Source organism: Ornithorhynchus anatinus, chromosome 18 (genome assembly GCF_004115215.2).
Source record: "Ornithorhynchus anatinus isolate Pmale09 chromosome 18, mOrnAna1.pri.v4, whole genome shotgun sequence".
Taxonomy (NCBI): domain Eukaryota; kingdom Metazoa; phylum Chordata; class Mammalia; order Monotremata; family Ornithorhynchidae; genus Ornithorhynchus; species Ornithorhynchus anatinus.
Window position 1 is genome coordinate 23,845,436 of NC_041745.1, and position 27,658 is coordinate 23,873,093.

At 52.9% G+C, this 27,658-nt stretch overlaps 1 protein-coding gene across 1 annotated transcript in view; it reads left to right on the forward strand.

The window, feature by feature from the left end:
- Positions 1-23,744, forward strand: part of ADRA1D (adrenoceptor alpha 1D) — a 58,058-nt gene extending 34,314 nt beyond the window's left edge. Inside the window, exon 2 of the mRNA XM_029082994.1 lies at positions 20,287-23,744. Within this exon, the coding sequence (XP_028938827.1) occupies positions 20,287-20,885 (599 nt within the window). The 3' untranslated portion in view covers positions 20,886-23,744. The remainder of the gene's footprint in view (positions 1-20,286) is intronic.
- Positions 23,745-27,658: the final 3,914 nt, after the last annotated feature.

Below are 27,658 nucleotides of genomic sequence, written 5' to 3' on the forward strand. Positions count from 1 at the left end.
AGCTGCAGGAAACCCTCGGGGACAATCAGAGGGAGAAGAGCAGGTGGGTGGGGCGGAGCCATCTTCCGGCAGAAGACCCTTCTAGAGGGCTGCAGAGTCCCAGTCCTCGCCAGAACACTCTGCCTCCACAGAGGACTGAGTGACATTAGGACAGAGCAAGATTAGACCTAAGAAAGGGGTGCCAGTGAACCAGAGGTCTTCTAGATGAGGGGACCCCTGAGGGGACACTCCAGCTAAGCCACAAATCCTCTTTCAGGGGAAGGATGGGCTGCAAGAGTCACTTGTGGGGTGTGTCCAGGGAGTAGCTCATGATGACAGTCTGGGTATGGGTGAAACCTGCCGGCACCCTGAGGGGAGGAAGCCCCCACCCAGAACCTGACCCTGATATATCAGTCTCCTCTGCTCGAGGGGATGGGGCACTGACTGGAGCCCGGTCTACAGAGCCCCATGGCTCTCACCTATAACACCTGTCCTTGGGCCAGTAGAGAGCCTGGGGTGTGCTGCCCCTGACCACAGCAGGGTCAGGCTGCATTTGGCCACCACTGAGGCTGTGGTGTGGTTGACGCGTACTTTCAGATACGTCAGTAGGCGCCTGCTCTGATGTTCTAACTTCAGGTAGGGGTCACTTCCCCTCTGGTCAGTCTCCCTGACTCCTGCCCTTTCCTCTTTCCCCATGTCTTCTCTCTCATGCTTCTGAAAGACTGGCACCGGGTCTGAAATCCAGGTCATGGTTTACGCCCCATCCCTCTTACATCTCCCTTATGCATCATGCGTTCTCTGGTTCCGGAGGGAAAAGTCGAGGTCTTTAAATGCTCGCTGTGTCTTCTCGCATTGTTTGAGAAGCAGGGGGAATGGGGAGGAGCATGGGCTTGGCAGTGAGAGGACATGGATTCTAGTTCCGGTTGTGCTATGTGTCTGCTGAGCGACCTTGGGCAAGTCACTTAACCCCTTTGGGCCTCGGCTTCCTCATCTGTAAAATGGGGATAAAATAGACTTTGAAGTCCTACAGGAGATCTGATGATCTTGCATCTACCCTAGTGTTTGGCACATAGTAAGCAGTTAACAGACACCATCATCATTATGGCTTATTTTCTACTCAGGGCACTCCTGTGAGGTGGGGAGAGGTGGGGAGAACAAGTCTCCGATGGCCATCTGTGCAGTTCAGATGAAGCAGGCAGTGGGCCGATTAAGACAAAGACCCAAGGAGGCTGCAGGTTGACCACTCTAGTTTTCCCAGCCTCTATTTCTCCCCCGTGTACTATGGGAGCAGGGGTGTGGCAATAAATGGGTGCCTCCTGCTGCCGATGGGATCGGTTCCCGGCAAATGCCAGGTTGGGCACAAGGAGACATGGTCTCGGTAAGAACTGCCTCACTGTGCCTCCTGAGTGGCTCATTTTCCCTCATGATCGACAGCTGCTGGCTCAGGGTACCCCCAGCCCTGCCCTTTCCACTCCCACTCCCACCGAATAGGTTGCCTGGGTATCCAGGGCTTTCTGGAAGATGCCAGAAGAGGGTTATGGAAAAGCTGTCAATCAGGTTGCCATGGTAACATCAGGGTTCCCGTACCGGCTCGGAGGAGGAATTAGCAGGGGCATGACTCCCTGACACTGAGCATCCTCTACAGAGTCCCATGTGAGACGGGCACTTGATTTCAAACGAATCGTTGTTAAAACTAAATAGTCTCTGGAGAAATTCAGCTGAGACCAGTACCTCCTTCCTGGAGAGGACTCATTATCTGCCACCTTCTGGCTCAGCAAATCAGAGGGTAGCACAGAGCCTGCTGACTTGTCTTTTCTCAGTGTTCCAGAAACCCCCTCAGCTGACTGGAAGGGACCCAGCCTCAGACCCTCAGCCACAAACAACAGCCCTGCCATCACCCTAGCGGAGAGAGAATGGTCCTGGGATTCAGGAGACCTGGGTTCTGGACCCAATTCAGTCGGCTCCTTCTGGGGCTGTAACATCAGGGATGAAGATTTCTTACTAAAGAACCACGTTTAGGCTCCCCCAAAGTCGACAGGACCAGAGAATTAAAGTGAGCGGCACAGGCCACTGTGGCTATCAAGGGGCTAGCTCGCTGGCTATGAGCTAACACACGCCACTGGCCCCCATATTGGGTTTTTTTTAAAATAACTGGAATTCATTAATCGCTTACTATGTGTCAAACACTACTCTAAGCACTGAGGTAGTTACAAGATATTCAGGTTGGACACACTCCCTGTCGCATGTGGGGCTCACAGTCTTAATCCCCATTTTAGAGATGAGGAAACTGAGGCACAGAGAAGATAAGTGACTTGTCCGAAGTTACCCAGCTGGGTTATGAACCCAGATCCTCCGACTTCCAGGCCCATGCTCTGTCCACTAGGTCATGCTGCTTCCCATAGGCCATGCTGCTTCTCATCCCTTGGGCCGTCCAACAGTCCTGCCCCTCAAAAACCTTCACCTGTAGTCTGCAATTTTGCTGCCTTCCAGCCTGGGACCAACAGGGATGAGAGATTAGAGTGGAGTGGGGCAAACCCCTAGACTCCCGTTAATCCCACCCGCACAGAGTCTCTCTCTGTCCCAAAGCTTCCAGGCTACGGGACTGATCCCCGCCATTCCTGACGGGAGACTCCATCAATCCCAGACAGAGTCCAAACGGAAAGGCATTGGGTTATTTGGAGCGAGCACTGGAGCGCCAGAGGAAACAGAGGGAGGTGATAAAAATGTCCATTCTGTCCCCAGCCCACATTTTCCCAGCTGGCTCACGGGAGTGCCCCATTAGCAAACGTCTCAGAGCCACTTCCAAGGCAAACAGCTTTCAACTACAATTAACGTCCAATCCTCACCGACCCACCCCTCTTCTGTGGCTGCAACGCTACTGCCAGGATGGACGGCAGACCAAAAAGGGAATTTGTTTTCTCCAAACCACCCAATGTACATGTTGTCAGGGGCCCAGGGTGGGGCTGGCTTGGGATGGGGAGCTACAGAATTCTGGAGGTACTGTTGGGGCACTGGAAGAACAAATATTCTACAATATTTGGAGGAGCAGTCAATGTGGTCCACAGTTGAGGGAGCTCAGGCCTGGGAGTTAGGAGACCTGGGTTCTAATCCTTGCTCTGCCACTTGTCGGCTGTGTGACTTTGCCCGAGTCTCTCAACCTCTCCGGACTTCAATTTCTTCATCTGTGAAATGGGCACAATCCCTGTTCTCCTTCCCTGTTAGACCATGAATCCCATGTCTGTACGGCTGTGTCTGGCCCGATTTTCTCTTATGTACTCCCGTGCTTAGTACAGTGCTTGGCACATAGTAGGTGTTTAACTAACACCATAATTATTGTTACTTCTGTAAGAACCAAGTAGAACTTTTACCCAAGCCCCTCCTTCAATGGGTTTAGATAGCAGGGGCAAATTTAAGCCAATTTCACTATGTTTTATTTCATTTAACTCATTCACCTATCATTCATGTCTGTCTCTCCTTAACCTCACCAAGAGGTTCTTCTTTCCTCAGCACTAATCAGAGAGCTGGAGGGGCCCTAGGGAGGTCATGTTGACCAATTTTTGTCAGTTCTACTTTCACAACATTGCTAATATCTGCTCTTTCCTCTCCATCCAAACTGCTACTACGCTGATCCAAGCACTCATCCTATCCCGCCTTGACTACTGCATCAGCCTCCGTGCTGACCTCCCTAGCCTCCTGCCTGTCCTCATTCTAGCCTATACTTCACTTTGCTGCCTGAATCATTTTCCTACAAAACATTTCAGCCCATGTCTCTCTACTCCTCAAAAACCTCTAGTGGTTGCCCATCCACCCCTGCATTAAACAGAAGCTCCTTCAGTTGGCTTTAAAGCAGTCCATCGACTTGCCCCCTCTATGTTACCTCTCTGGTATCCTACTTAGAACACAGACCACACACTCAGCTCCTCCAATGCCAACCTATTCTCTGTACCTCAGTTTGTCTATCTCACCACCGAACCCTTGACTACATCTCCCCAGTGGCCTGGAACTCCTTCCCCCTTCATATATGAGAGACTACCACTTGTCCCACCTGCAAAGCATCATTAAAATCACATCTCCTCCAAGAGGCCTTTCCCGACTAAATCCTCATTTCCCTTTCTCCCTCTCCCTTCTGTATCATCTACACACTTGGATCTGTACCCTTTAAGCACTTGATTTTTTCACCCCAGCCTCAATTACACAGCGATTATGTATATAACCCCAACTTATATTAAGGGGTGTCTCCCCCTCTAGACTGGCAGCCCCTCTTAGTCAGGAAATGTGTCTACCAACACTGTTGTATTGCACCCTCCCAAGAGCTAAGTTCGGTGTTCTACATACACTAAGCACTCAATAAATAATATTGATTGATTGGCTGATTGAGCCCCCTGCCTCTTCCTGGTGTTTTAAAATCTCTTTCAGCTAGAGGTCGTCAGACAAGGAAACCCTACAGCTTTCCTGCCTCTCACCAATCAGGAAGCTCTTCCTAATGTCTAAACTAAATCTAACCTAATGTCTAACCTAAAGAAGCAGCATGGCTTAGTGGAAGAAGCACGGGCTTGGGAGTCAGAGGTCGTGAGTTCTAATTCCGGCTCCACCACTTACCAGCTGTATGACTTTGAGCAAGTCACTTAACTTCTCTGTGCCTCAGTTACCTCATCTGTAAAATGGGGATTATGACTGTTAGCCCCACGTGGGACACCCTGATTACCTCGTATCTATCCCAGCGCTTAGAACAGTGCTCGGCACATAGTAAGCACTTAACAAATACCACTATTATTATTATTATGAATAAATCTCTTCTGCTGCATCAGCAATCCAAGCTTTCTCATTGCAGGTGGAAACAGAGAACTGCTCCCCTCTCTTTTGCCTGAAAGGCTACTTTACAATCCAAATCAATCCATCAATCAGTCAATCAGTGATGATTTATTGAACTCTAACTATGTGCACAGCATTGTACTAAGTGCTTGAAAAAGTATGATGCATTCCCTACCCATAATGAGCTAACACTCAAAGGGAGATTGAAGCAGCCCAGCTACCTGAGAGAGAAATTCATTCAATAGTATTTATTGAGCGCTTACTATGTGCAGAGCACTGTACTAAGAGCTTGGAATGTACAAATCGGCAGCAGATAGAGACAGTCCCTGCCCATTGATGGGCTTACAGTCTAATGACCAGACAACAGTCTTTGACCCTTCTTGTCCCTCTCCTCCGAGGCAGCCCGGAGAAGAGAATTTCCTTTCGGATCCACCGGTGCTGTTCCCAGAACGTTCTGTCCAGACTTGGACACGCTGTCCTCCTGCAGCCTCCCGGCCCCCAGAGTCCCTCACGGAAGCTCACAGCGGAAGGAGGATGGACTTGGGATGGGCCGGAAAAGTGGAGACGTCGCCGCAGGGCGGGTGGCCCCTGACCCGAGGAGCCGATGATGCCAGCAGCTTTAGAGCGAGCCCGGACGGCTCTGGCTCAGCGGGAGGGAGAGGCGGAGGTTTGCGGACCCAGTGGCCGGGGGCACTGGCAGACCAGGAGCCGAGGGCTCTCCCTGAGGTCCTCCCACCTACTCCCCGCCAGGCCATGAATGGCCAGTGAAGGACTTGGGATCTGACCAACAATCCACAGACTGACCCATCCCGCCAGTCACTGTGTGCTGCGTCTCTTCTCTGCTCTGTCCCGTGGCTAGGCAGGAGGCCTCCTCACCCCCCTACATGCAGACACACACCAGGGGCAGCTTGGGGACTGGGGAGGCTGCTGAGCTCATTTGGAATATTAGGGACCATGGGCCTGGGAGTCAGTTTAAGGGTGTGTGTGTGTGTGCATGTGTGTGTGTATGTGCATGTTTATTTCCTGATTTCACCCAAGTGCTGGATACAATAAGTCTCATGTGTGGTTACTCTATCTCCACTCTGTCCTGGACACCCTATAGGGACTTGGGGGAGGAAAAAGGGAGGAAGAGACAAGGTTCATGCTCTTGAGTGGCTGCCTCTTGATGGGGGAGACAGGACACACACATGTGCATTCACACACACAAAACACAAACACACAAACACACTCTTTTGGCTATTGGGGGAGGGACCGAAGGAGGAGGACACAAGGCCACCGAAAGCGTTCAGTAAATACGATTGATTGAATGAATGAATGAATGAATGGAGGTGGTGCCATCCCAGCTTGACCCCCTCCATCACCGTTGCTACCACTGGGCCTCACTGGCAGTTCCGATCGTAAATCTGATTGGGACGACAGCACACATAGGACACACACACACATAAACACAAATGAACACAGTGTACTGTGTTAAGGGATAGACAGAAGGGGACTTTGCTTCTTGGTATTTGAGTTCCCCCCATCTGTAGAGGAGGGATTAATAACCTGAGTGAAAGAAGGAACCCAGTAGCTTGGCCCTGTGGCTGTGTGAAGTGGTGGATGAGCTGGTGTTTAGATCATGAATCATCAAAACCCGCTCATTGTTTGATCCTCTTTCTCAACAAGGAGCAGCCCCGGGCCTCAGGCAGAGCCAAAGGTTTGGTTCAACAGGTTGGTGACTTCAGACAGAGGGATAAACGGGGAGGCAAGGGAGGAAAGGTAGGTTGTCTGGGGCAAGCACTTCGTGGATCATGGGAAGGGGAGCCTGGAGTCAGCCCTCAGTATTCTCCTCAAGCCCCTCCCTGGCATGCTGGGTGGCCTTGTGAAAGTCACTCAACCTCTCTGTGTCACCTCTTGCGCTCACCTGCGGTCTTCACCAGAGGTGAGGAGGGGCTGGATTTACTCTCCCGAAGGGCTGGGCTACTTGTTTCTGTGGGGCTCCCATGTGACGCGGGATGACATCACGCCAGGCTGGGCAGGTTGCATTGCAGTGATGCCTTAGGCCCATTTAGGTTATCAGGGACCCTGTCTCTGGAGGGCACCTGAGTATATATCTATGATTCTATTTATCTTGATGGTACTGACGACTGACTGCTTGTTGTTGTCTTGTCTCCCCCGTTTAGACTGTGAGCCCGTTGTTGGGCAGAGTTTGTCTCTGTTGCTGAATTGTACATTCCAAGCACTTAGTACAGTGCTCTGCACATAGTAAGCGTTCAATAAATGCGATTGAATGAATGAATGAATGAATGAATGGAGGTGGTGCCATCCCTGCTTGACCCCCTTCATCACCGTTGCTACCGCTGGGCCTCAGTGGCAGTTCTGCCATTTTGGTGTTGCCCTGTCAGTTCGGCCCCCAGTTGGTGGATGTGCCCAAGGCCTGCTCGGGCTTCAGGATCCATTTCCTCTGACTCTTATTTTATTGATATTCATTAAGTGTTTACTATATGAGCCAGGCACTGTACTAAGAGCTGGGATAGCTACAAGCTAATAAGTTTGAACACAGTCCCTGTCCCCCATGGGGCTCACAGTCTTAATCCCCATTTTATAGATGAGGAAACTAGGCACAGAGAAGTTAAGTGACTTGCCCAAGGTTACAGAGCAGACAAGTGGCAGAGCAGGGATGAGAACACCAGTTCTTCTGACTCCCAGGCCATGCTACAATTCTCTCTTTCTCTGTCTTCCCCCCCCACCCTCCCCCCCACCATATCCTGATGCTCTACATTGTACCCGATCTGCCCTAAGACTCCACCCGTGATTTCCCCAGTTTCCCCACGATGTGACAGGAATCATGTGTCTGTGTGACTTGTAGGCCTCTCCCGGACTGGCGGATGTGTTCGTTTGCACACATGGGACAAATGAAGTCACCCCGTGGACCCGGAAGGTCTTGACCTACGTCCGGGTTGAATTATTTCAAGGGAGAGTTTCCGGAGTTTCTAAGAGAGAATGGACAGTTTTTCAGGCAAGCTTGGCTCTTGGCCCCCATCTCCTCTTTCCCAGGCCAAAGTGTCTATGAGAGGGCTATCCACTGGACTCCTGGGACATTTCCACCCACCAAACAGCTTCTGTGGCCTCATCTCCAGCTCCAGGTAGCCTGTCGGCCACCCCCGGCTCCCCAAAGCCACCCACCTATGGGAGGGATGGTACAAAGCATTCCAGGGCTGCCAATGCCTTTGCCAGGTTGGGAGTGGGCTAGGCTTCTTGGTTGAAAGGCTCCCTGAGGGCAAGAGGGCACCATTGCCCATGGCTCAGTATTGTTCAGAGTGAGCTGGGGCAGAGCAGTGGTGAAAACGGTCAGGAAAATTTCAGGTTTCTGGGACTCTCCCACCTTCCTTTAGACCGAGACCCTGGGTTCCGGCCCCAGAAGCCTTTGGGGTCAGTCAGCCTCGCCGGTGAGCTAATCCAAAGAAGTCACAGGGGTCTGGTGTGGTGAGCATCAAGCACCAGAGCCGTTCATGGTTCAAAGGAGACCCTGCCAACAGTGAGACCACTTCCGAGTGTGATTCTTGGAGGCAAACTGTAACACACAGGCCCATTTTGTTCATGGAAATTCAGCAGTTGATAATATCTGTGTTGATAATAACACCACCAACCTCCCCATCACAGAAACCCACAACTTCAGGTGACCCTGGCCTCTTTCCTGCCTTTTCAATCCTCACATTCAACCTAATTGCCTAATTCTGTAAATTCTTGAATCCTGGATCCAACTCCCCCTTCCCCCAACCCCTTCCTCTCCTTCCCAACAGGGACTACCCTGGTCTAAGCTCTAAGGCGTATTGCTGCTAGAATATTTCAACTTCCTCGCTGGCCTCCCTGCTTCCAGCCTCTCTCCCTCTGATCTATATTACAGGCTGCTGAACAGAACATTTTCTCACAGCCTCCCTGGGGCCATAGCTCTCCTCTCCTCAAAACCCTCCCTTGACTTCCTGTGTCTCTCCTAATTAAACCAAAACATCACACACTCATCTTTGAGGTTCTCAAGCAATTCCTTCCATCTTACCTTCTCTTTTCACCTGCTACTCCTCTGTTCACCCTCAGTTCCTTCCAAACTAACCTTCCCACTTTCATTCCCTTGCCCTCACTGTTCCCCTGGCCTGGAACCCTGGCTGAGAACGAGCATCCAGAGAGATAGGAGGAGAAGCAGGAGAGAACAGTGTCAGTGAAGCCAAGGTTGGATAATGTTTCCAGGAGAAGGAGGTAGTATTGAAGGCAGCTAAGAGGTCAAGGTCTAGGATCTAGTAGAGACTCTTGAATTTGGTGAGAAGAAGATCACCGGTGACCTTGGAGAGGACAGTTCGGGTGGAGTGAAGAGGGTGGATGCCAGATTGAAGGGGGTCAAGGAGAGAACTGGAGAAGAAATAGAGGCAGCTGGAATAGAAAACTGTCTCAAGGAGTTTGGAGGGAAATGACAGAAAGGAGATGGGGTGATAACTGGATGGAGCCGTGGGGTCAAGGGAGGGTTTTTTAGGCTAGGAGTTATGTGAGCGTGTTTGAAAGCAGGAGGGCAGAATCCACTGGGGAGCCAACAGTGTTTTGCTAAGGTGAGAAGGGAAGGGGTCCTACTGCATCTGCAGCTATTATTGCTGATAAAAAAATTATATTTGTTGTACTACTGTTACTATCATCACTACTACTGCTAAAAATAGGATTACTGCTGCTATTGCTATTACTACTATTAACACCACCACCGCCATAGGCAGCGTGGCCAAGCAGTTTAAGGCAGTGGAGTAAGGAACCGGTTTCTCTGGGGGTGGGGGTTCGAATCCCAGCCTTGCCAATTGGTGGTTTTGGAAGCAGAATCGCTTAGCGGAGAGAGCACGGGCCTTGGAGTCAGACACTTGGAGTCAGAGAAGCAGCGTGGCTCAATGGAAAGAGCACGGGCTTTGGAGTCAGAGATCATGGGTTCGAATTCCGACTCTGCCACTTGTCAGCTGTGTCACTTCGGGCAAGTCACTTAACTTCTCTGTGCCTCAGTTACCTCATCTGTAAAATGGGGATTAAGACTGTGAGCCCCACGTGGAACAAGCTGATTCCCTTGTGTCTCCCCCAGCGCTTAGAATAGTGCTCTGCACATAGTAAGCGCTTAACAAATACCAACATTATTACACTTGGCTGCTGTGGGTCCTTGGGCAAGTCCCTTCACCTCTCTGTGCCTCAGTTTTCTCATCTGTAAAATGGGGACTGAGACTGTGAGCCCTATGCGGGACAGGGACTATGCCTAACCCGATTTGCTTGTATCCACCCCGGCACTTAGTACAGTGCCTGGCACATAGTAAGCGCTTAACAAATACCATAATTATGACTACTAGTACTACTACTAGAACTACTATTGGAACTAAATTGTAAGAATCTAGAAATAATAATAATAATAATGTTGGCATTTGTTAAGCGCTTACTATGTGCCGAGCACCGTTCTAAGCGCTGGGGTAGATAAAGGGTAATCAGGTTGTCCCACATGAGGCTCACAGTCTTAATCCCCATTTTACAGATGAGGTAACTGAGGCCCCAGGAAGTTAAGTGACTTGCCCAAAGTCACAAAGCTGACAGGTGGCGGAGCCGGAATTAGAACCCATGACCGCTGATTCCTAAGCCCGTGCTCTTTCCACTGAGCCACGCTGCTTCTTAGAAAGGGGATGTTTGAGGCTGAGTCTACGCAAGGCGAGCATAGATCTCAGCTGCCTTTTGTGAATGTGGGGGGGAGCAAAAAAGGGTGAGGCTCAGAAGGGAGGCAGATGGACAGGGCTAGGGAGGGACGGGGTCAGCACTGAGCTAGCGGGGCAGACACAATTTGGGGCCTTCCCAGCCCTGCTCGGAAGCTGTCTGGTCCATTCAGAGACCAGTGGCAAGCGAGACTGGTAGTCCAGGCCCGGACAGTTGGACGGAGCAAGCTCTGGGTTTGCGTCCCAAGCCGGGAACCCGGAGGGCATCCGCACCAATTGTTGCCAGGAAGCGGGGCCTTTCCCAGGGTACGGCAGAGGGGACGGCTCTTGCTTTATCGGCGAAGAGAGAACCAAGGAGAAGGAAGCAGGTGAAAGAAGTGGCAGAGAGCTCTGCGGCCAGCTAGGGAGAAGGGGTGTGCTGGCTCTGGGGAACCGGGCTCTGTAAAGCCTTTCCTATGTGCCAACCACCGTTCCACCAACCAACCACTGGGGCAGATACAAGACAATTGGGTTGGATGCAGTTCCTCTCCCACTTGGGGCTCCCAGTCTAACTAAGAGGGCTCCCAGGCATTGAAACCCCATTTTATGGACTGGGAAATAAGGGCGCACGGGGGAGTCAAGCGACTTGCCCAAGGTCACTCAGCAGATCCGGGTTCTCTAACTCCCAGGCTCTTGCTCTCTACACTAGGCCATACAGCTCTACAGGGCCCTGCCATCTGGTCCCCTAGAGGGCAAAACCCAGGCCTTGTTCATTCATTTATTCAGTTGTACTTACTGAGCGCTTACTGAGTGCAGAGCAGTATACTAAGCACTTGGGAGAGTACAGCATAACAATAAACAGCCACATTCGCCACCCACAATGAGCTTACGGTCTGTAAACTCCAGAGAACACCGATCCGGACACCGTTTGAGTTTTTAAAGACATTTTCGATCCACGTTCCACTCATCGACCTCTTGGGAGGGAGGAGGAGTGGGGCCTCTCGGGCGTGCAGGGCTGGGGCACGGGGTCTGGGTTCAGATCCCGGCTCTGGCTCAGGTCGACCGGGCCTCTCCAGAGTGGTACTGCAGTGGAGATGTCTCACTCCAGAGGTTTCGGTGTCCTGATAGGAAGCTCACTGTTTGCTCGGAGTCTGCCCGCTCTCCCAAGGGAAAGACTCGCAGGCTGGTGGACCCAGGGACGTGAGACCCACTGTCCATATACATGGTGGAGAGAGGGCAAGAGTGGAGAAGCAGTGTGGCCTAATGGAAAGTACATAGGCCTAGCAGTCAAGACACTTGCCTCTTGTGTGGCCTTAGAAAAGGCACTTAACTGCTGTGTGCTTCATCTGTTAAATGGAGATTCGTTACCTTCTTCCGTTGATTTTTGGTGAGGGGGGTGGTTGCTTTTAATAGCATTTCTTTAGCGCTTCCTAAGTGCCAGGCACTGTACTAAGGACGGGGAAGATACAAACTAAAAAGAATGGACACGGTCCCCGGCCCACATTAGACCCACAGTCTTAGTCCCCATTTTAAAGATGAAGTAACTGAGGCCCAGAGAAGTTAAGTGACTTACTCGAGGTCACACAGCAGACAAGTGCTGGAAGCAGCGTGGCTCAGTGGTAAGAGCCCGGGCTTGGGAGTCGGAGGTCACGAGTTCGAATATCGGCTCTGCTACTTGTCAGCTGTGTGACTGTGGGCAAGTCACTTAACTTCTCTGGGCCTGTTACCTCATCTGTAAAATGGGGATGAAGACTGTGAACCCCACGTGGGACAACCTGATTACCCTCTATCTACCCAGCGTTTAGAACAGTGCCTGCACATAGTAAGCGCTTAACAAATACCAACATTATTATTACTATTATTAAGTGCAGGTCAAAATTAGAACACAGGTCCTTCTGACTTTGAGGCCCATTCTTATCTTCTAAACCATGGAGGGTTTTTTCTGTTTTTCTTTTTTATGGTATTTGTTAAGCACTTACTATGTGCCAGACTCTGTATGGCATTGGGGTAGATACAGTATAATCAGATTGGATGCAGTTCACATCCCACACAGGGCTTACTATCTTAACCCCCCTTTTCCTTGTTCTCCTGTTTTCCCTCCCTGTTAGACTGGGAGCCCCAGTACTACTATTATTATTACTACTTCTGGAGGAAGTAGGAATTTCCCTGGAAGCCCACGGTTGGAGTAGCTCCTTGGGCTGAGGGTGGGTAGAGAACAGAAACACCACTCTCCCACCCCCTCAAGCTCTACCTACTGACATGGAATTCTGGGATTATCCCAGTCTACCCAAGATGGGAGGAAATGTGACTTTACTATTCATCTATTTTGTAAAATGGGCCATTTAAGGGGAAAATGTTACAAGGGAATTATCCCACAATCAACTTTTTGGCCTATGACCTTCCAAACCCCTAAACATTCCTCTTCTGGGGAACCTTCCCAGTATGACTTAATCAAGTTCTGTTCAATCCAATGATATGAGTAGCCCCTCAACAACTTTATATGAAGTGAGGAGCTTGTGTCCTTTCACCTCTAAAAATTACGTGTACATGTGTTGGGGGAGCAGGGGGGAATATAGGGGTGCATGGGAGAAGGGGGGTATACTGCCTCCCCATCAGACTGGCAGCCCCAAAAGGGCAGAGACTGTGTTTCTTCCTCCCTCTGTCACTCCCTCAGCGCCTAGTACAGTGTGTGTATGAGTGCGCATGTGTGTGTGTGTTTATTTGTGTGTGAGTCCCGTCTCCCTGTGCATGTGTGTGTGTGTTTATTTGTGTGTGAGTCCCATCTCCCTCATCAGATTGGCAACCCCATAAGGGCAGAGACCTTGTCTACTCCTTCCTCTGTCCCTCCCCCATAGCCCAGTACAGTGGGGGGGAGGGGGGTGCGTGTGTGTGTCCTGTCTCCCCCATTTGACCGGCAGCCCCTCGAAGGCAGGGACCATGTCTCCTCCTCCTCCTCCATCTGTTCCTCCGCCAGCCCCCAGAGCAGGTTGTGCCTGCAGCGGGTACTCAGAACTGGCTGGCACCTGGGCCTTTCCCAGGAGGGTTTGGGATCAATGCAGAAGACAAGAGCTACACAGAGTCTCCAGCCCAGCAGCTCTGGATTTCTTAGGCTGGAGTTTGGGGTCCTGCCAGGAACCTATTGCAAGACTGCTTGACCTTGTCACATCTTCTCCCACCCTTCAACACCTCCGGGAAATTCACTCCCCAAGCCCGGGGGCTGCCCCAGGGAGGAGACTCACGGGCGGAGCTAAGCTCCAGCCCATCTTCCCCAGCAAGAGCTGAGCTCTGGGCAGACCGGGCACCTGGATCTTAGCCACTCAACCTTCCCCAGCCCTTCTCGTTCCCCCCAGGGCCAGGGTCCAGCCTCCCCCACCGGCCTGACCCTGTGTGATGCCAAGCTTGGCTCACCAACCCATTTTCCTCCTCCAGGCCAGGGACTTCCGCTTCTCCCTCACTTTGTCTTTGGATTTATCGCAGGCTTTCCACCTTGAGCCTGGCCTTCTTATCGGCCTCCACAGCCCCTGCGGACACTGCCCACAGATGCCTTCATCTGTGTCCCAACCCAGCCCAACCCAGGCATCTGCCCCGGCCACCAGCTCACCCCCGGGCTTTCCGGCCCCATGTGCACAGCCCAGTTTGCCACGCCGTCAAATGAATGTGCACAACCCAGTTAGCCCCGGCAGTCAAATAGACAGACGGAGGAGGAAAAGACACTGTCTCTGCCCTCAAAGGGCTGCCAGGCTGAGAGGGGAGGCAGGACACATACACACACACACACGCAGGCACGCACACTCATTACTGGGTGTTGAGGGAAGAACGGGGGAGGAGACACGGTCCCTGTTGTCGATGGGCTGCCAGTCTGATGGGGAGACAGGATTCTCTCTCTTTTTCTCTCTCACACACCCACCCACACCCACACAAATAAACGAACACACACTCTCTATTGGGAACTGTGAGGTAGGACAGGAGGAGGAAGAGACGTAGTCCCTGACCTTGAGGAGCTGCCAGGCCAATGGGGGAGACAATATACACACTCACACACACACACACACACACACACACACACGTACACATGTACTGGGCACGGAGGGAGAGACAGAGGGAGGAGGAGATAGAGCTCTGTCCTCTGGGGTTTGCCAGTGTGATGGAGGAGGAGGTATGCACGCAAAAAACAGAAATGCCAACGTCATGAGCCCCTAAACACATGCAGAGGGGGTTGGGAAATCTCTTTAGGATCAGGGCAGGTCCCTGCTGCCCAGTAGTCAGGGCTCCTGGGAGCCCCCTTCCAGCCCAAGGGTTCCAGGAAAACATGGCAGGGACACGGTGGCCTGGCCCAGTCTGCCCCAGGGGAGGACGGGGCTCACGGCCCCGAAATGTTTCTGAGCATCTCAGGAGAGCGGCTGGGTCCATCTGGCAATTATTCAACCTGGCATGAATAGAAGAAAAGTGGAATAGAAGAATAGTGGAAAGAAGTTACCGGGAGGGAAGCCTTCAGAGAGAGGTAGCGCAGCACTGCCGCAGTGCTCCCTGCAGCTCACCAGCTGACGGGAGAGGGGAGACCAGATCCCTGGCACCCGATGAGGTGCCGCCCCCGTGTCCTGGCCTCTAGATGTCTGCTGCCCATCGGGGCCCGAGAACCCGCAGGCCACTGGTGCCCAGCTCGAGCTGCCCTGGTCCCCGGGGGAGCTGAGACCACCGCAGAGGGGAGGTTCTCCGACAGCCCACACCAAGCCCTGCAGAGAGAAGCAACAATCAAGGCCAGGCTGGGCTCCATTTCCCAGCATCCCTTACGATGCGTGTCCCAGTAACTCCTCCTGGATTAGGTCATGCCGTCCGCCTGACTGGACCGGTGGTGGTGTTGGCAATACCCCGCCCCCCCGAGGGGCACTCTCTGCTAGCAGGGTGGGAACTCCAAGACACGGAGGGATGGACCCAGAAAGGAAGGGGCAGAAGCCAGGAGCGTTAAAAAATGGCCATTCCTACTGGACAGCCTGGTTTCCATCTAGTCTGTGTCCTGGGTCTGCACCTTGCTTGTCCGGGAGGAATTCCTCTTCCACGGCAAAGCGTTCTGGATGACATCATCGCCTCACCCAAAATGCTCGGAGAGTGGCATGGAAGGTGGCGTGTGCCCGGGCAACCGGTTTCCACCAGTATGACCGGGGACTTCCCCCTGCCTTTGGGAAAGGTCCAGTTGTCCTCCGTGTTTCCCCCACAGGGACCTCTCCTCTGCCCTGCAGCAGGTGGGTGGAGATCCAGCCTCTCTCTGGCTTCTGGCCGGGATCCTTAATCCCGTGGACTGGGGTGACCAGCTTTCACCGACAGGGGTGATGAGGGGGCCCCGGAGTACCCCACGTCTGGCTAGGCTGGTGGTGTTCTGCCAGGGCGGTTGGAATCCCTCCTCCAGACTTTCAGACCAGGCTCAACTGTGCTGGGGTAATGGCCGCCTGCCAGCCCCTTAACGCTGTTTGGACAAAGGTCCTTTTCTGGGCCTGTGGAATGATAATAAAAACAATAACAACGATACCTAAGGCTCCTGGCATTTGGTGGGATGCGGAGCGGCTGGGCGGCAGCATAGCTGAGGGATTTTGTCACCCCCGCCACCGAAATTAAAAAGAAATAAAAGAGAGTTCTTTCCAGCGCTGGGTGCGAGGATCCAGCTAGCCCAGGGGTCAGGGTGAGCAGCGAGCGGGGAGGCTCGAGACGCCTTTCCGGGTGCTGCCAGGCAGAGGCCAGAGCCACTCGCAAAGGGGACGGAAGGAGAAAGCTGCGGTGGGTCTCTGGATCAGTCCGAAGGCGTCCGCTGCTCTTCCTCTCTCTCCTCCTCCTCCAGGATCTCAATAGTCTCTCCCAAACCCACTGTCTTTAAAGACCTGGAAGCGGGATGGGTCTGGAGGAAGAAAAAGACACGGTTCTATCCCCGGGACATCAACCTTGTTAGATGTGGTCAGTGAGTTACTTACCCTCTCTGAACCTTTCTGGTGAAATCCGACCCTCCAGCCTCCCCTCCGCACCCATAATTTTACATTCCTAATCCTCTTGCTTTGGAGCTGCCAAAAATCAAAGCCTCCAGTCTTTGGTTTGTCCTAGCCTTCAGCCCTCACCCCCAGTTCCAACCCATCCTTCAGGCCAAAGGCAGTAGCCCCAAGAACACCTAACTCTGCTTCTCTAATCCTCGCAGGGATTCTTTCTCCAGTTCTGCCAAAGAACCCAGTGTCCTCCTCCTCTCCAGCATCCTGGCCTGGGCCATCAGGTCAAGCTAAACCGAACCTCTTAGCCATTGCCAAACCTACTTCTTCCTCTCCCATGTGTCTATTGGTCACTATCCACCCTATCCCTGGAAGCTCTAGGACAGCTTCACTCCCCTCTAATTAATCAATCAATCAGTTCATGGTATTTAATGGGTACTCACTGTGAGCAGAGCACTTTACTAAGCACTTGGAAGACTACAATATGATACTCCCAACCACATCCCTTTTCTACAAAGTTCAATTTAATCATAACTGTAGCAGTTAATCATTACTGAAGAAGGGGAAGCAGCATGGTCTAGTGGATACAGCACAAGCCCGGGAGTCAGAAAGACCCGAGTTTTGATCCCGACTCTGCCATTTGTCTATGTGATCTTGGGCAAGTCACTTCACTTCTCTGTGCCTCAATTACCTCATCTATAAAATGGCGTTAAAGACTGTGAACCTCATTTGGGACGGAGACTGTGTCAGTCAGTCATTCGTATTTATTGAGAGCTTACTGTATGCAGAGCACCGTACTAAGCGCCTGGGAGAATACAATATAATAATAATAATGTTGGTATTTGTTAAGCGTTTACTATGTGCAGAGCACTGTTCTAAGCACTGAGGTAGATACAGGGTAATCAGGTTGTCCCACGTGAGGCTCACAGTTAATCCCTATTTTACAGATGAGGTAACTGAGGCACAGAGAAGTGAAGTGATTTGCCCACAGTCACACAACTGACAAGTGGCAGAGCCGGAATTCGAACCCATGACCTCTGACTCCCAAGCCTGGGCTCTTTCCACTGAGCCACGCTGCTTCACTGTAACAGTAATAGTAGAACAGACACATTCCCTGCTCACAGTGAGCTTACAGTCTCTAACTTGATTAGCTTATATCTACCTCAGCTCTCAGAACAGTGCTTGACACATGGTAAGCGCTGAATAAATATGATTATTATCACTATTATCTGTGGTATTTATTAAGCATTGACTACCTGCCAGCACTATACTAAATGCTGGGGGTAAATGCTAGATAATCAGGATGGACACAATCCCTGTCCCACATGGGGCTCGCAGTCTAGTAGGAGCAAGAAAAGGTATTGAATCGTCATTTTACTCATGAGGAAATCAAGGTCGAGGGAAGTGAAGTGACTTGCCCAGGGGCACATAGCAGACAAGTAACAGAGCCGTGTCAGAACCCGCGACCCCTAAAACCTGTGTGCATGTTTTCTGCTGGCCCAAGCTGCTCTTCAAGGCCCATCCCTCCAGGAAGCCTCCTCAAATTGTCCTGGCCAAGCTCCGGTCAGCCAGCTTCTCCCCAGCTTCTCCTGACATTCCCGGCAAGGTTAGCCTGTCCCAGTCGAGAGTTGAGCTGCAGGATGAGGAGAAAGCAGGGTCCGGTCTGTGCCCGCAGGAAGCTGACAGGGAAGTCAGGGCAGAACAGACAATTCACCCTTCCTGCTTGGGAGACTCTGGAGATCAGGATGGAGCCAATTTTTCCCTTTTTTTTAATGGTATGAAGCACTTCATTCATTCAGTAGTCTTTATTGAGCACTTACTGTGCGTGAAACACCGTACTAAGTGCTTGGGAGAATACAATATAACAATATGGCAATTACGTTGTGCCAGGCACTGTACTAAGTGCTGAGGTAGATACAAGCTAATCAGGTTGGTTTGGGTCTCACGATCTTAATCCCTATTTTACAGATGAGGTAATGAGGCACAGAGAAATGAAGTGACTGCTCAACATCACACAGCAGTCAAGTGGAAGAATCAAGACTAGAATCTAATTCCTTCTGACTCCCAGAGCCATGCCCTATCCACTAGGCCACACTGCTCCTCTGGCCTCTGCCAGCAGTTGGCCTTCTCATTTTCCCCTCCGTCCCCAGGCACAGGCAGATATCTATTGCTGTTCTTTGCAATCAAAAAAGACACGGATAACACTGAAATTCACCCATAAGCCTGTGTGCAACTGAAAAGGCCACAGTCCCAGCCACATTGGAGACACAAAAGAGCTGTCCCTTGTTGTGTTCAAATGCTTAATATATGCAGGTCCTGGTGCTGTTTTCCCTTATTTTTAATGGTATTTGTTAAGCACTTACTATGTTGCAGTAAATAATTAAGTAACTGTACTAAGTGCTAGGGTGCATACAAAGTTGACAGGTTGGATACGGTCCCTGTCCCGCATGGGGCTAACAGCCTTAATCCCCATTTTACAGATAGGGTAAATGAGGCAAAGAGAAGTTAAGTAGCTTGTCCAAGGTCACCCAAGCAGACAAGTGGCCAAGTCGGGATTAGAACTCAGATCCTTCTGACTCCCAGGCCTGTACTCTGTTGCTCGAGCCACTAGGGCATGCTGGATTTCACTTTGCTTCCCTGTCTTGTGTTCCATATCAAGCTTTTGCTTGAAGAGAGCAAAATGATAATCACATACATACCCACATGCATAAATTCACCTGCTTACACACACACACACAACTGTACACCAGAGGAAAACCCGGCTTGGTTTCTTTGGAAGAGAAAGAGATTCCAAGTGCTCCGGGGAAAGCCTTCCCCCAAGCGCTTAGTGCAATGGTCTGCACACAGTAAGTACTCGGAATATACCATTGATGATAAAGACTTGTGTGATGAACGTGGAATCCACCACCCCTGGACTTCCACCAATAAGACAGATTCTCCACTCTGGGTAGCGGAGGGAGCCATCATGGGGGACCCCGAGGAGGGGGGCAGCTGGGAAGGGGGAGAACACGGCCTGGAACCGGCTGACTCCGGGATCCCAGAGGCGGGGTGGAGTTCCTCTCTGATAAGCGGACCATTGTGTCCGGGCCTGAGAGCCGGTGGTCACCCTAGCCGACGCCGTGGTTCTGGCGCCTCCCGGCAGAATCGGACTCTGGCTCCTCGACTCTGCGTCATTCCACCCTCTCCTCTTCCTCCGCCTCTTCCCCTTTGTGTGGGATGCCAGGTGCTGGGGTTCAGCCCGCTGTGACTTCCCTCCAACTTGCATAGCTCCCGTCCTTCCTTTTTCCAAGAACCAATCAATCATTTAATCAATCCAGGGTATTTATCGAGTGCTCACCTTGTGCAGGGCACTGTATTAGGCATTTAGAATTGATAGACATGACCCCTGCCCTCAAGGAGCTTCCAAATGATCCTTCCCCACCTCTGACTTTACCCAGAGCATATTGAGTCTCCTTCTTTCCCAAAGAAACGAAGCCCGGCTCTTCTCTGGTGTACGTGTACGTGTGTGTGTGTGTACACACATGTATGCAGGTGGGTATGTATGTGATTTTCATTTTGCTGTCTTCAAGCAAATGCTTTCTACCCAACAAGAGATGAGGAAGCGCAAGTAGAAGTAGCATGGCCTAGTGGAAAGAGCATCCAGTCAGATTAGCCCCAGGGTCAGGGGAGACCCCGTCCCCTGCATCAGCGGTGAAGAGATGTTGTTGCAGCCCTCAGAGGGACCCTAGAGGTTGCTAGTGTTGTCCCCCAGGAAGACGGAGGGGAATACGGTACCTGCCGCAGAAGGGCTCTCCGCGGAAGTGGGAGCAAAGGACTCCGGCCTAACCCTCTCCGTCCCTCTCGTTGCCTTCCAGGATCCCTGTTCCCGGCCCTGAAGCCGTCGGAGCTGCTCTTCAAGGTCATCTTCTGGCTCGGCTACTTCAACAGCTGCGTCAACCCCATCATCTACCCCTGCTCCAGCAAGGAGTTCAAGCGCGCCTTCATCCGCCTGCTCCGATGCCAGTGTGGCCGTCGCCACCGCCGCCGGCCCCTCTGGAGGGTCTACGATGGCCACGGGGGGATGCAGGCGGGCGGCTCCCGGCGGGAGTCCGGCTCGGACCCGCGGTCCCAGGGCGGTGACCCCGACCCCGCCACCCCTGCCCTCCTGCCCGCCCCCAGCCTCACTCCAGCCCCCGCCAGGCCAGACCCCGGGGCCGGCGGCGGGAGGAGGAGGCCTCGGCCTTTCCGGGAGTGGAAGATCTTCAGCTCCTTCCGGAGGCCGTCCAGTCAGCTGAGAGAGAAGGTGACCAGCCTGTCCCGCAAGATCCGCAGCGGCTCCCAGAAGGGGGCCGCCGCCTTCAAGACCGAGGTGGAGTCCGTGTCCATCGGGATCCCCCAGGACCCGGGCGAGGCGGCCGACTTCCGGACCTACAACCCGGCTGACCGCCGCGGCCTCCGGGAGACCGATATATGAACCCGCCCCCGGCCTGACCGGGCCGGCTCGGGTCGGGCCAGTGGAGGGGGCTGGCTGCCGGTGAGATGTCACTGGTCCCAGCCCGGGGAGAGGTCGGACAGCCGGACCAGGGAGGGGACTCAGTCCTGGAGGGGCCAGGCCAGGGGACCAGGGCACTGGAGATGCGTGCTCGGCCACCCCTGGAGATGGGAGTCACCTCAGAGGACCCCCGACAGGGACCGTTCATGCCGAGGCAGACTAGGGTGGGGCTGGGCAGACACGCTCTCGGCGAGAACGGGCGCCTCCCTTCCGAAGCCCAGGGTGACGACTCTGCCAATACCCCCCGCCCCGGACCAGGGTCCCCCACCCTGAACTGGGACCCGCACCCCCGACCACCCCAGACCGGGGCCCACGCCCTCCGACCTGGGCCGGGGCCGGATCTGTTCCCCGAGCCAGCCCACACCACCCTTCCACCTCTGAACGTCCTACCCTCCCTCCCAAGCATGGATCTGAAAACCCACCGGGCACCCGCCCTAGTCAACGTTTCTTCCACCCTCCCCACCCCAAACCCGCCGCCTTCCTCTCTCCACCCCTGCTCCCACCCCCAGCCCAGGGGTGAGTCCAGCATCCCACACGGCGGCCACTCCAGCCTCCACCGACACGGTCGCTCTTCCTCTGGTTACCCTCCAACGTCTGGGTGCCACACCTGTTCCTGCTGGCTGAACAGAACCCCAGCCACCTCCTACTCTTGATTTTCTATCTGCCCCTCGGTATTCTCCACACACCTTCTCCTCTCCATGAGTGCAGATGGCCAGGAGCCAGTTGAGCAGACCTGTCAATCAGTCTATCTTATCTATTTGCTAAGCGAGGGTGAGAAACACTGGATGAGACAGGTGATTCCCGGAATGGGGGTGATGGTGAGAAGATCGTGGAAAGCCCAGCCACTCTGATCCCAGTTAACCCCCAGAGAAGAAGGGTAGAGTGGAGTCTCCGAGGAGCTTAAAAGTCCCAAGGAATTTTGGGCCATAAAGTCTTTTCCTCCCAAATTCTCATAGTCCATTAATACCAGCTTTAAGGAAAAGAAATGTTTGTCAGAGGGTGGCCGGGCTAGGGCTCTGGGGAGCGACTGAACATTGCCCCACTAGCTGGGATGCATGATCACCTGGGTTTAACTCACTTTCAGCCTTAGCTGTGTTCCCCCGGGGGTAGACCCGTGGCGATGTGCAAGCTCGCAGATCTCCCCGCTCTGAAGAGTTGGGGTCGAAAATTCAAAATCAGGGGGCCCTGGCATTGCCCAGACAGCCTAGAGTCTGCCTCCTCATCCTTAGTGCCACCCTGGCACTTACTCATTTCCTTTCAGGGAAGAGGGGGCAGATGACTCTTAAACCAAGGTCCAGACATGGAGGAGAAGGAAGAGAAGGAGGAGGAGGAGGAAGAGGAGGAGAAAGAGGAGAAGGAATAGGAGGAAAAAGAGAAAGAGGAGGAGGAAGAACAAGAGGAGGCATTATATAGGATTGTCACCAATCCCAGAAGTTCCCCACCTGGAGGCCCTGTCCTCTATCCAAAATGAATTCTGAAGAATTTAGCAATAAATAAGATTTCCAAAGAGATTAGTTAGGGCAGCTGAGTGTTGGGCTAAGGGATTTCCCCCTCCTCACGCCTTCCTGACTCCTGGGGGCGGAGGGAGTTGGTTTCAGAGAAACTACAGCATTTTCCCTCCTTGCTGACATTAAACCCAGTCAGATCAGAAGGCAGCAGGGAGGGCGGAAATCAAACTCAATGCATCATCTGCCGAAAATCAAAATCCATTTGACTACAAGCAGCCGCCGCCTAAACCTGAAAAAGACCCCTCGTATCCCCGCACCGACCTGTGTCCCCGACTTGGAGGTTGCTTCAGAGTTCCTGAGTGCTCTGCTCGTTTGCTGTGTGATCTTGGGGAAGTCACTGCCCTCTCTGAACTTCCACACCATCGTTCTAGAGGTGCAGAAGGCCAGGTCGGATTAGTGCCGGGGGACAACCCCAGTTCGGTGGGGATGAAATTTGTCAAAAATGGTTTACCTGGTCTGATCCCACTTCATTGCTCTTCCCCTCTTTCCCCTGCCCCTCCCCAGAAACACAGGTGTGGGCTTCCCAGAAAAGACCCCTCATAAAAGCCCCAGGACACTCCACACCAAGGGAGAACCCTCGCCACCCCAACACCAGGCCTGGCTCAGAACTGGGCTCTCTGGTCGGCGCACCCAGCCGGGATTCCCACCCAGAGACGCCTGCTCTCCCACCCGACTGGTTGCCGTGGACTCGTGGTCCACTGTCTCCCTGCGGCCCGTCCACCTGGGGCTGGTCAGAACCATCCAGGCTTGGCCCGCGGCTCTCCCGCCCCCGGCCCGCCCACCCTGTGTGGTTTATTGTTTACACTCTGTACATACGTGTAAATTTCCTTTACCAACGATCTGGGGTTTTAATGTAGAGATTTTTATTTTTCATTTTCTAGCTGTATTTATTGGTCAAAGTATTTCTATCGTGTGACGCTCTTTATGTTCGTTGCTGGTCCTGTCGCCCTCTTCCCCCTGCACCCCTTTCCAAAGTGCATTTGTTCCTTTCTTTCTTTGTAGGGGGAAGGGTCAGGGTGGCGAGAAGGGGTAACCCAGCCCAAGACTCTACAGCCTCTCTGCTCGCCCGGGGGCTGCTCTGTGTGAACAGCTGTACGAAACACGGTGATTTGTCTTGACAAAGCTCACTTTTCCTTTCTCGTATGTCCAGTATCTGTCCGTGTCCAACCAGGAGGTAAAACTACTTATTGCCCAGAGGCTGTGAGCTCTGAGTTCCTCTGATGCCCCCTGAGGAATAAACGAATAACTCAAACCTGACTGCTGGGGAAATTGAGGGGATGGCATGGTTCATTCTTTCATTCATTCAATCATATTTACTGAGCCCTTACAGTGTACAGAGTACTCTACTAAGAGCTTGGAAAGAACAATTCAGCAACATATAGAGACAATCCTTACTCAACAGCTGGCTCACGGTCTAGAAGTGATAGTGGTTAGAGCAAGGGCTGGGAGTCAGACGGATCTGGGTTCTAATCCCTGCTCTGCCACTTGTTTGCTGTGTGACCTTGGGCAGATCACTTCACTTCTCTGTGCCTCAGTTAATTCATCTGTAAAATGGGGATTAAGAGTGCGAGCCCCATGTGGGACAGGCACTGGATCTAACCTGATTAGCTTGTATCTACCCCACCACTTAGAACAGTGGCACATAGTAAGCACTTAGCAAGTACCATTATTATTATTTTTAGGTGGGTGGTGATTGGGGACAGTCTCCCAGAGGAAGGGACTTCTTGGCAGTTTTTGAAAGTGGAAGGGACACAATTTGGCACATTGGAGGAGGAAGACGAGGGATGGACTCCCAGGGTGAGGGGAGGGAAGAGCAATGCATCTGAGATGGGAGTCAAGAGAGAGGGACCAATGCTTTAGCTGTGGGGGAACCAAGAGTCGAGACCAAAGCGGAGCGGGAGAAGAGAACTGAAATGTAAGGAATGAGCTGATGGAAAACCTTCAATCAGTGGCATTTACTGAGCACTTGCAGTGTGCAAAACACTGTACTAAGCCTCTGGGAGAGTATTTCCCCCTCTAGAGTATAAGCTCGTTACGGGCAGGGACCGTATCTGCTAATTCTGTTGCCCTGTTCTGTCCCACGTTCATAGTACAGTACTCTGCGCATAGTAAGCACTCAATAAATACCATTGTTTGATTGATGGATACAATACAACAGAGTTGGTAGACACAATCCTTGCTCTCAAGGGGCTTACAGCCTATCGGGTCCTTGAAGCCAATAGATTCATTGTTCTCATTAGGCTGCTACTGGGCGCAGAACACTGTACTATGCACTTGGGAGAGGGCAACGGAAACCCCACATGGGTCTTATGACCTAGTCGGAGCTGATGAGGAGTTTCTCTCTGATGGGCGGAGAAATGGGTAGCCATTGGAGATTTTTGAGGGGGGTGTTGCAGAGAGAAGGGTAGCCCACAGAGGGGAGAGGCTGGAAGCAGGGAGACCTATAGGGAGGCTGAATCAGTATCCAGCTGGCAGGTGACCTGGGCTTGAACCAAGATGTTGGCTGTGAGGATGGAGAAGAAGGAGGTGGACCTGGGAAAAACTGGGGAGAAAAACCCATGAGATGTAGAAATGGGCTGCATGTAGGAGGTGAAAAGGAGTGAAGGGCCTAAAAATGGTGCAAAGTGTCAAGGAAGTAGAAAGGAGGCTTCAGTAAGAGCCCCCAAATCGTCTCAACAGAATCCCCCAAACCTAGGGTGGTGGGGAGGGAGGTCCCCAGCACAGCCCTTGTCCGCTCACAAATCCCCCCCCTGCTCCGTCTGCTCTGACCAAGGTGAGCGGGATGGAGGTGAGTCAGACTCGAGGGAGCCACAAAAATTTCTCCCAGGCCTGGTCGGATGGAATAAGGCACTGAACAACATTACTCCTTCCCAGTGGTCAGGATCTGATTGACCTCCTGCCAGCCCAAACCATTAGTCGGTCAGATCCAGTGGCTGGGGTGGGCCCCAGATCTTGATTGGTGCCAAGCTCCTTAGACTGACGGGGACTGTTATCCCTCAAGTGTCATCTGCAGAGGTGGAGCAGTGTGGCCTAGTGGAAAGAGAATGGGCCTGGGAGCCAGATGACCTGAGTTCTAGTTCTGGCTCTGCCCCTTGCCTGCTGTGTGACTTTGGGCAAATTACTTAACTTCTCTGGACCTCATTTTCCTCATCTGTAAAATGAGGATCGATACTTGTTCTTCCTCTAAGACTGTGAGCCTTGTGTGGGACAGGGACTGCGTCCGACCTGATTATCTTGTATCCACCCTACGGTGGATGGAACAGCCTAGTACGGTGCTTGGAACAGAGTAAGCGCTTAACAAATACCACAGTTACCCTACAACTTTCTAGGATGAACCCCCAGCCTTCCTCACCCTGACCTCTGAACAGACTTGAGAGCTTCCAAGCAGGGAAGAAAAGATGCCAAATCAAGTTTATCTGATCCATTAGCTCTATATTGCCTACCCTCCTTGGAACCAAAAAGACTCTGGCTCAACCTCTCAGTCCACCCAGCCCAGCCCAGGACTCTCTATCCCCAACTGAGTCACCAGGACGTTTGGAGAAATGGCATGCCGCTTGCTTTCCTCAACACCCACACTTATGGTTTGGGTTGGAACATCCAACACCCCTGACTCTCTCCTCTCCATCCCTGACTCACCTTCCAGTGACCCAGCACAAACCATCCAACACCCTGACTTTCCCCTCTCCATCCTTGACTGCCCTCCAGTGATCCAATATGGATCATCCAACACTTTGATTCTCCCCTCTCCATCCTTGACTGCTCTCCAGTGATCCAAAATGGATCATCCAACACTTCAATTCTCCCCTCTCCATCCTTGACTGCCCTCCAGTGATCCAAAATGGATCATCCAACACTTCAATTCTCCCCTCTCTATCCCTGACTGTCCCCCCAGGGATCCAGTATGGACCATCTAATCCTCTTGACTCTCCCCTCTCCATCTCTGACTGCCCTCCAAGTGACCCAGCATGGACCATCCAACACCCCTGACTCTCCCCTCTCCATCCCCGACTGTCCCTCCAGTGAACCGGCATGGACCGCTCGCCCACGTATCTGTCCAATCCCCTCTGGACCAGATGGTGTTTCTGGCTGCGCAACTCCCTGTAGGAAGGGTGTCTCCGTGCTCACCCCTCACTGGGAGAAGAAATGTTTACTTGTGTTTGCTCTGAATCTGCCTCCCTCCAGCTGCAGTTGGGTGTCCCTCATCCTGGGGGATGGATTTGCGGAACAGCAATTCCGTGCTTGCCCTGTCTGCCCCTTCCCTGCTTCCGTAAATTCCAGTTAAGCTGTATCCATTTAGGACCGGCGCCGGTGGTCCAGGCTGCCCAGAAGCCCCGGACTGAGGACGGCTCAGCTGTGGGAACTCCAGATGGGGTTCAGGGTCACGCTTCCCCCCGGAGCACAGTGCTCTGTATGCAGTGGAGCCCGATAGATGCCGTCGATCGATTGACCGGCGGCCCTCAGATCCAACAGTGACCAGAATCCCCCGAGACAGCGGACCCGGAACCAGCCAGCCCGCCCGCGGTCCCCAGCGTGCGAAATGGAGCGATGCCAGGCGGCCATAAACTTCTTCAGCCTGGTGACCGGCTGGGGAGTTTTGCTTTCGGCAGCCTTCCAGGGCCGAGCTGGACATGGGGTCACTGCGGCCGGGGAGGGTCTTGGGAGAGAGTGCATGGGCGGGCCAGCTCCGTGCCCTGAGAAGACCAGTGCCGCCCTCGGGTGACAGACGCGTCTCTGGGCCACCGTACTTCTGGAGGGGAAGGATCTTGCCCCTCCCCTCCCCCCCGGCACCTAAAGCCCCCATTGAGCCAGAATCCCCTACAATCATGCACCTAGGCTTCTCCCACAAACACTACCCCTCCCTATCCCCTCTCCCAGCTCCTCATGGTGGGTCTTCCAGGACAGCCTGGCCTTCTAACGGAATTCTGTGTTCCCCAGCGGGCACTCCCCCCAAGGGATCTGCCCACCTGGAAGTTCTGCAAGGGCCGTACTACTTTCACACGGCCTCTGGCTCCTGGGAGGGGAGGTACCAGGATCGTGGCATTTTCATCTGAAGCAGGGCCATTTTCATGCCCAAATTTAGGGAAAAGGAGCTTCAGTGCCAACCGCGGGGGCAGAGCAGGTTGGGCCCCGAGGGCGTCGGTGAAGGCCGCCCGGGTGAGGGGAAAGCAGACCGGGACGGAGGCCGGG